Here is a 9,836-nt window from a genome sequence, read left to right as displayed (position 1 = left end):
AGTATGGTAGATAATCAAACCAGACAGTGCTGGTGTTATAGTTTTCTTCTTTTTAACCAAAAATTAAAGTATTCATTTGCTAGCCTTGTATAAGATGTTATGACACTGTAGAGAATAGTATCTAGCTGGATATGAGAAGATACTAATTGTGTTGTATAGACTCTAAACTGTCTTGAGAGCCGTCACTGACTCTTTCTTCTTCCTGGACACCCACCTGTAAGTCCTGTTGCCTCTATAACATCTTCTTCATAATAATAAATACTCATGAAATCACCTCCCAACCATAAAACTAGAGCATTGATAGTAACTTAAATTTTTCTGTGTGGTCATTCCCTATCCAGTCCTGAGATAACTAGTGTTCATTATTTGCTTGATTTCCTTTTTTTGTGTGGTATGCGGGCCTCTCACCGCTGTGGCCTCTCCCATTGCGGAGCACAGGCTCCGGACGCACAGGCTCAGTGGCCGTGGCTCACGGGCCCAGCTGCTCTGCGGCATGTGGGATCTTTCCGAACTGGGGCACTAACCCGTGTTCCCTGCATCAGCAGGTGGACTCTCAACCACTGCGCCACCCGGGAAGCCTTTGATTTCCTTTTTATATATTTTTATCACATATGTATATGTGTTCCTAAAAATTACATTTTGGCTTTAATTGTTTTGACTTTATAAAAAGAGTATCATGCTATATGTGATCCTTTGGGCCTTTTTTTTTTTTACTCAATTATATTGCTATGATTTATCTATTTTGTTATGTTTAGCTGAGGTTCACTGCAGTATAATATTCCATCTATAACTAAACCACAATTTGTCCATCTTCCTACTGATGAGCGTTTGAGTTGTTCCAGGCTTTGCTATGACAAATAGTGATTCATGAACATTCTTATACATATGTCCTAGTGTACAAATGCAGCCACTTCTCTCCAGTAAAAAAGTTCAATTGACTGCATTTCCTATAGCATATCTACACTAGGAATGGAGTCATTCTACAGGAGTTTTCTGCATTCCAAAGAGTTTAAGCAAAAACCCATGAAGAAAGTTTCCAGAATGATGAATTCTCCTTACTCATTTCTTACTGACTGCCTAAAATCTACAGAGCCATATTATTTCTGGTCCTTTGAACGTTCATATGGTTTTATTTCTCCTTTGTACCTGTTGTCAGCATAACCAGGAAAGAATAATAAGGATATACAATGATGTGTAAGAATCAGTAGCTATGATAGGTGTATGGCTAGATGAGGTTGACTGACTTGGTTCCATGAGATACTTCAGGTTAGGATAGACCTCTTTCTCTTTCTAGTACTCCCTGTAATGCAATCTTTCTGATACTTCAGGTTAGGATAGACCTCTTTCTCTTTCTAGTACTCCCTGTAATGCAATCTGAAATCTAGAATATTCCATATTACCTTGGACTGCTGTCATTCATTACCTGGAAGATCAACTGCTTAGATAGAGCATGGGAATGTGTGGATATAAAGGCCAGCAGACTCTGTCTTATCCGTGTAAACCCCTCACCCTCCAAGCACTTTGACAAACCTAAGGCTGTTGCTGAAATTCTTTACTACCTTAACTCAAAAGAAGCCTCCAGTTTATTCACCTAATATTTATCAGGTTTATGTGTCTAGCATTGTACAACACTCTATTCTTGTACCCTAAAAACACTTCAGGCTTTTTCTTATTTTCAAGCAGAAAGCTAGTGGGACCAGTTTGAATTCATATGTTTATTTATCTTATGTATTCAGGACTGTGAAATCTTTAAGAAAAAACACACCCCAGATCCCATAGATTACAGATCAGACCTGAGAGATTAATTGACCCTCAAAACATCAAAGTGGCAATAAGTTGAAACCAACATGCTTTTTTCTTTCTTGCATTCATCATGTTTCTGTTTGAACACAGGTTTCTTGAAAAGCAGAACATGCACCCAGGTTTTAAGAAGGTGGCTCTCTCTTTAGAAGATCTGGTTATTTGTCTTCCATTTATAGGTACACAGTAGGATCACTCAAGTCACAGTTTTCAATGTGTACGTGAGATTGTATGCCAGGATAAACTTTCTGCAAGGGCAATATAGTGCCCAGTTTTTCTCCCTTCTTGATAGAACCTTTATATTTAATTGGCTTAATGTAGAGCATTTTAATACAGAAACCTAAAAGAAAAGAAGTAGTAAAATTATTCATTATCTGGGTTTTGGTAGCCTTGAATCAGAAATTGTAAAAAAAAAAAAGAAAAAAAACCCAGAAATGAATTAAAAAATACAAAAAGAAAAGAAGGTTAATTAAACTCAATGAGGGAGTAGAAGAAAATGACAGAATCATATCAGAAATGAAGATTAAAATTACAAGATGCCTAAGGAAGAATAGGCTCAAATGAGTATTTAAAAAGGCATTGAAGAATAGCAGAAAAACACCAGGTAACTGAGAAAATTGACCCAGAACAATGTCAACTCCAAGACAGATTCCAATAAAACTATTAGACTTTAAAGACAAAGAAAAATGGAAATAACAGGCACAAGAATACAAATCTTTTTAAATATCAAAAGAAAAATTTAAAACGAAGACCCATCAAATAGAGAAATAGAGAGAATACCATTATAATACCATAATTACAACATAAAATAATGACAGTGTTTGGACCAAATATATGAGTTGTATCTATAAATGTTAATTCATATAGTAAAAAGATTTTCCTATTGGCTTGGAAAGCAAAATGCAATTCTATGCCATATACAATAAAACAGTAATTGGAAAAGGCTAAAAATTCAGGACTGGAAAAGATTTGCTATGTAAATGGAAGGAAAAAGGAAAGCAAGAATTATGATCCTGTTACCAGAGAGTGAAATTCAGGCCAAAAAGCATTGAAACAAGACAAAGGAGAACAATGTATAATGCTAAATCCAATGAAGATATAATTATCCATGCAGTAAATAACACAGAAACCATCTATATAAAGGAGAGAATACAGGAGGTACAAGGATATATAGATAGAAACCCAGTAGTGGCAGAAGACTTCAACACACTTGCATCAGTGAAAACAGGTCAAGTGGACAGAAAACGTAAGTAAGGCTATAAAATTGTCCTGTCCAACACAGTAGCTGTTACCCACATATGACTAGTCAGTGCTTGAAATAGCTAATCTGAATTAGATGTGCTTTAAGTATAAGATACACACTGGATTTTGAAGACAGTACTCCCCAAAAAGTAAAATATTACTAATTTTTATATTAATTGCATTTTGAAATAATAATTTGGAGGTATTAAGTTAAATATGTTGTTAAAATTAATTTCACTGTTTCTTTTTACTTAATATGATTACTGAAAAGTTAAGATTGCATATGTGGCTTTTATTATACTTCTGTTGGACAGTACTGTTATAGAAGATCTATGGAAAATTAATAAGGTGCACTTTATGTACATATATTAAACAAAAATATGTGCAAGACCTCTACATTGATACTAATACAACTCTAATTAAGCTACTAATACAACAGTGTAAGAAGACCTAAATAAATGGAAGATTTAACAAGTTCATTGATTGGATGACTTTCATTACTTTTAAGATACCAGTTCTTCTCAGTTTGATCCTGTATGATGAATGCAAACCCAAAGCCCCAGCAAGATTTTTGGTGGAGATCGACAAACTGATTCTGTAATTTATTTGGTAATGCAAATAACCCAAGAATTGCCAAGACAATCTGAAAGAAGATCAAAGTTGGAAGATTTATACTATTTATATCAAGATGTATTTTAAAGCTATGGTAATTAAGACAGTGCAGTATTTGTGGAAGACTGACAAACTGGCCAGTGAAACACAATAGAAGGACCATAAACAGACCTATGTATATTCAGACCCTGATCTATGACAAGAGATACTGTAGTGCGGTAAGGAAAAAATGGTCTTGGCAAGTTAATGGTACTGAGTCAGATGTCGATATGGGGGGAAATTTTGATCCCTGTCTCATTCCTTACTCAAAAGCCAATTCCAGATGGATTATAAATCTCAGTATGAATGATGAAGCAATAGAGCTTGTACCCAGAAACATAGGGACAATACCTTTATGACTAGGGCAGGCAAATGTGTCTTAAACGGGTAATAAAAATGTGTCAACAGTAAAGGAAAATATTACTAAATTGGACTGCATTAAAAATAAGAATTTTTGTTTATTAAAAACATTAGAAAAGTGAAAAGGAACCCATAAAGTGGGAGAAGATACTTATAATACATATATTGGACACAGGACTCATATCCAAAAGACACAAAAAGCTCCCACATACCAATAAGAAGAAGGCAAAATACATGAATAGGCATTTTGCGAAAGACAATATCCATGTTCTCAATAAATGTGAGAAGGGGCTCAATATCATTAGCCATCATGGAAATGCAAATTAAATTTAAGTGAGATACCGTTACATACTCATCAGAATGGCTGAAATGAGAAAGGTAGCTAGATAACAGCAAGTATTGTGTATGGAGCAACTGGAACTTTCATACACTCCTGTTGGGGCTGTGAATTGGTACCACTACTTTGGGAAACTGGGTGGCAGTACCTGGTAGCACTGCAGATACATATACCAAGTAACCCAGCAACTCCACTCCTCCAGCATTCTGCCAGTTGCTGAGTATATTGATTTCAGTTATGCATTCTGGTACCGGCGAAATTACCACAGGGTGGATATGTGGATGCACTAGGTCAACTGTAAGATGCACCCTAGGAAAAAACTATGTTGATCACCTGACCCTAGAAGCCCCTAGTCTGATTGATGGACTACAGTGGCTTGGGTCTTTAGGAATTACTGTCAGTTTTGAGCGAGTGTCTTCTTCCCCAGTATACAATCATCCTGCTAAAAGCTGCAGGTCCTTTTGGGGATGGCTAGAAGTAAGGGTTACAGTATAAATTTTTGGCATTGTAATAGGGCCTTTCCTCAGAAGGACTCAGCCTCCCTTTCATTCAAGGGGCTCTGGGGCTGTGAACTGGCTCAAGTCTGGGAATTGGTGGATGGGGTTGGGAGGAAGGTTTTGAGACCCAGTATTGTCATGATTGAAGTCAGAATTTTGTTCATCAGACCTAGAGTGTTTCCATTTATACAAGTCAAATAAGGCTTTAGTAGGCTGCCCATGTATTCAGTTCTAGGTCACCATGATTAACTAGACAATGCCACAGGTCTCTGCTTCTGATGTATCTGATTACTGCTTCAGCTTTGCTCCCTGTTGGATAACCATGCCAGCCTTGGCTTCTGAGTCGACTCCATTCAGTGGCAGTAGTTCCTCTTGTCATTTCAGGCTTGGAGAGGATAGCCACCAGATAAACTCCTCAAGGATGTGGGCTCCCTCACAGAGTGTTTCTCACAGCCTTAGAGGAGTGTCCTCCGGATCCACTCCCAACAGGAATGCATGTTTATGTTCATGAAAAGAAATGTACAGAAAGTTCATAGCAGCATTTTCATAATCGCCTAAAACTGGATACTGCCCAGATGTCTGTTTAGAGAAGAATGATTAAATAGATGAAGATATATGCATACAATGGAATGCTCTACATCAATAAGGGTGAAGGGACTTAAACTACATGCAAAAACATGAATGAATCTCACAATCCTTATGTGGAGTAAAAGAAGCCCCACTCAAAAGACTGCATGCCGTTTAATTCTATTTAAATCATTTTCAGAAACAGGCAAAGCTAATATGTGGTGGGATAGTAATCACCCTTGCTGGGAATTATGACTAAAAGGTAGCACAAGGGGTCTTTGGACTGCTGCTGATACTCTTGATCTGGTGTAACCAACAGGCTACACAGGTGTGCTCACTTTGTGACAATTCATGGAGCTGGCCATTTTTGCTTTGTGCACTTTGCTGTGTGTATGTTCTACATCAATAGAATTAAAACAACCAAACAATAAGCCCAGAACCTGGAGTACCAGGAGACCCAGCTTTACCTAGAACATAGAGCATTTGAAAATAGTTCACATCAACTCTTGCAGAAATGCCAACATTTTCGAATTGTGGGATTTGGGTGAATGAAAGCGTCTATTCATTACAGTTAATACTGTAATGCTGAAAGTGATTTTGCTTGTAGATTGTTAAGCAAAGCCACATGGGGCCTCAGGAAGAAAGCCCTTCAGTCAACTATAGAGTTAGGTGGGGAGTGTATGCATAAAGAAGATGACTTCAGGGAAAGTGGTGGAACATCTTTGAAAATGCATGGGCTGTTTTAGTTTGGTACCCTTGTCCTTTAGGTCCTAGGTTTTGTCACTTTGAAGGAAGAATGAAACGTCTTTGTATAGAATACGCATTAAATAAATAAGCATCAAACATCTCCAGTATGTGCTCCAGGTATATACACCACCCCTTACCTCGTCCAGAGATCTGAACACCATTATTGATGGCATTTTTGTTTTTCTGAGGTTTCTCCTGGCCCACAATCATTCCGGTGAAAGGTGCATACACAGTAGATCCATCCGAGCACAAGACATCCACACCCCGGTGAAGCCTGTGATTTCCAGGATGTAAATAAGAATGAACAGACTGAGGAACTGCCCTGGGAATTTTATTGCCCAGGAACATGGTGTTAGCCCACTGTTCCCAGACCAGGGTATCAAAAGTTGAAGCTGCTGGAACGTGTTGGAATGTCCCAGGTTTCCTCACTCTGTTTACCCAATTTTCACCTCCTTCTCTGCAGGTTGTAATAACCATGTTATAAAGGTTAAAACATTTAAGATAGTAAAACACAGGAAGCCTTTAAAAATGTTAGCCATTATTATTATATGGCATTTTGGGGAAATGAGGCAATCCGTGTAAGTAAATTTTATAGATACCTGAATCTTGACCCCTGCCAGACCACTTAGAAAAGAGATGACTTTTTCTGGGAACTTATTATAAAAGAATCATATGTTACCCTAGTCTTATTTTTCTCCCAGTGGTCCATAAGTCATTACAAACATCACTTATTGTGTATGGTTTTAATATAGTGAGTGATACCTCCTGCATTTATTAAAGTGTGTGGAGCACAAACACAAAATGATCCAAGGTTGTGAGATTTGTCGTCTCCAACAGTCCTCACTGTTGACACTATGCCAGTTCTCCACCAGCCTCTTCTCCCTTCTACTAGTCTACCTGAAAGTCAGATTGATAGGATTGTTAGCATTAATGTGTAAAGCAACATTGAGCAGATTCCAGGTGAGGAACCAGTAAGTTATTGTATGAGTCAAGTGCATAAAGTTTAGGGTATGAACTAATTGAGTTTTAATTTTGGCAATTCAGAGGCCACTTTCCCCTATGTCCTGTCTCTTAGCCCTATTCCAGGTATGTGAGGTTGCTTTGTAAGTAGTATCTGTGTGAGTGAGAGTTGTTCTGTGATTAGGATGGAGATCAGTGATACAGTTGGACACATGGCTATTTCATCAGAAAGTGGCACTCCCAAGGTAGTACTGTGCACTGCTGAAAGTTCACAGCTGTGTCTCTCACCGTCTGGAAGAGATTACCTGCTTAGGGCCAGCCTCTGGTGTTCACCTCCCAGAGCCTGGGTCAGTAACACCATGATTTGCTGGGAAGAGGATCCAAAAGCCTGAATTCTAGTCCAGCCTTCATCACCTCCAACTGTGTTTTGCAAGTCCCTTAACCCTTTGGTGCCCCAGTTCAAGTTCCTCATCTATAAAATGGGACAGTAATGTTTGGCTTTCACCTTGGAAAAGCCAGGTGAGATGAGTCAACGTGTGAAAACATTGAGAGAAAACACTGCTCTCCTCTCTCTGGCCCTTGTTCAATGCTCTGTTCCTAATTCAGAGCCCAGAGTTGACGCCCTGTTCTTGGAAGTTGCTCCAAACATGGTAACGTAACTGGTTATATCTCTGAATTTTCCTGCTGTCGGGAGGGAGAGGATGGTGAGCACTTGAAGAAACTTCGGGCAAGGACACTAAGCAAAGAGGTTAAGAGCCAAAAGAGGATATGGTTATGTGTGAAACCCTGTTATCTTTGAGCCGTGTACTGGCCACAGCCGTGGCTGTCACATGTCCTGATCTCATTGGAAGACTTGCCAGCACATATAGTAGCCCATGGCCCAGCCAGTGCTAAAAAGGAGAAACAGGAGAAGCACATTTCCTGACCACATATTCCCAATCTCTACTATCCTTGTGTCTCCCAGTAGATTGAAAAATTCTGTTTTCACTATACTTTCTAATTTTTCTGTAGTTTAAGGGATGGGCTTCCTTTAACTCCTGATTCAGCTATAAAATGGGCTTTTCCCCTGGTCACGGAAGTCTGTTTTATGACATGTAGAGTATTTGTGTGTTTCTTTATAAGCATTTACCTTTATCATTATAGTTTGTTTCAGATTATTCATTAAACAATGGTATAGATTGCACTTTTCAGATTTTTTTTTGCTCATGACTTGGTATGGGGACCACTATGTTTAGGTTAAACAAAATAAACAGCATGGCTCAAACAAATAATTCTAGAAATTCTAAAGTAATTTTGAAATGTTCTTTATTGCTAGTCTTCATAATCAAATCCAAGAAAATGTTTGAATTAAAGCAGAAGCAAACTCTGCACTAGCAAAGTTTATTTAACACGAAATAAATCTCTTTCATATTTGCAAACATAGAAGAGGAGATTCTTAGAAATGAGAACATGTCAAACTAATTTAGCCTAGAGTGGAGTGAGAAGAGAAAGTGGGGAAGGGAATAAAACAATTATTTGAAAAATTATGAAGCAGTAAAAACATGGAGGAGGGCGCTGGCTCTCTTTGTGTATTTTGTGCAAACTTTGTTTTTAGTGCGACTTCTCTTTAATAGAGTAGGCACTTGATAAATGTTCATTTGAATTAAATTTCCTGGATTTCCAATTGTTAACGTTCACAGAGAGATGCGTTAAGAAACTCGTCCTTTTACTTCAGGATAGACTAACAAAAACAAGCAAAAGCAAGTATCTGCTAATTTGGTTGTTGATTTTATTTAAAGATATTTTATCTTCTATCTTCTATATTTTCTCTTCTATGAAGAGAAGCTACAGAATATGGCCATTAAGCCTATTCTTGAATATACCTCTAAAAGGTGGGTTTCATAAGTCTTATACCTTGGAGCCAAGCTTCAAATCTCTTTGGCAACTAATATTTATCCTTCAGAATTGAGACATACATTAGACAGTTTATTAATTTATTCATTTTCTCTTCTGCTGTGGCAGTTCCCCTTTTCCTAATCCATACTAGTCTCTGTATCAGGAGTTTTATAAATCAGATTCTTATACAAAATTTTATTTTCTAATTTTGTTCCGATTAAGTCCTAGACTAAGACAGAAAGACTTTTCTATTTCTCTCATTAAAGAAACAGAACATTCAGGTGGAAATCATTGAGGACCACCCCTCTCCCCCGTGTATCCTTCCTGTTCCACTTTTAATAACCAAATAGACAAGTTTCTGTTGTGGTTGTGATGTTAATGACTTTTAAATCTATCCTTGAAATCAGTTTTCAGAAGTCAGCCAAGATTGTAAAATTGTAATTTTGACTTACCAGGTGAAATCAAAACAGCCAGAAGGAGGACTCCTGTGGAAAACATTTGGCTTTGGTCTCCCTTAGGATGCTTCTTCCTCTGATACTTAGGATTGCCCCTACGCTCTCTTTGAAGAATACTCAAGTTTGAATTAGTATTTTCTAGCTATTTAGCCTTAGAATGCTGCATCTCTCATATCTTTAATTTGTTATGAGACACACAAAACAAATACGAGAACGGGGGGGGAATCAGATTCTAATATTCCATGGATAGCTGTTTGGCTCACATGTAGGACCTATGTAAAAGCTTTTGTTCTGAGGAAGCTAACTTTATTGGAAATGCTGACTAAATATTAACAGAAAGTGATA

General features: G+C 37.7%; 1 protein-coding gene across 1 annotated transcript; it reads right to left on the bottom strand.

The window, feature by feature from the left end:
* Positions 1-1,927: 1,927 nt before the first annotated feature.
* Positions 1,928-9,534, bottom strand: LECT2 (leukocyte cell derived chemotaxin 2; the record flags this gene model as incomplete). The annotated part of the gene is given in 5 exon segments (XM_079702437.1): positions 1,928-2,140; positions 6,339-6,475; positions 7,947-7,953; positions 7,956-8,051; positions 9,489-9,534. Coding segments are annotated over 5 exon segments (453 nt in total). The 3' UTR covers positions 1,928-1,973.
* Positions 9,535-9,836: the final 302 nt, after the last annotated feature.

This window comes from Hyperoodon ampullatus (assembly GCF_949752795.1).
Source record: "Hyperoodon ampullatus genome assembly, chromosome: 4".
NCBI lineage: Eukaryota > Metazoa > Chordata > Mammalia > Artiodactyla > Ziphiidae > Hyperoodon > Hyperoodon ampullatus.
The sequence above is the reverse complement of the archived record's forward strand: the minus strand, read 5'-3'. Positions and strand labels throughout refer to the sequence as shown.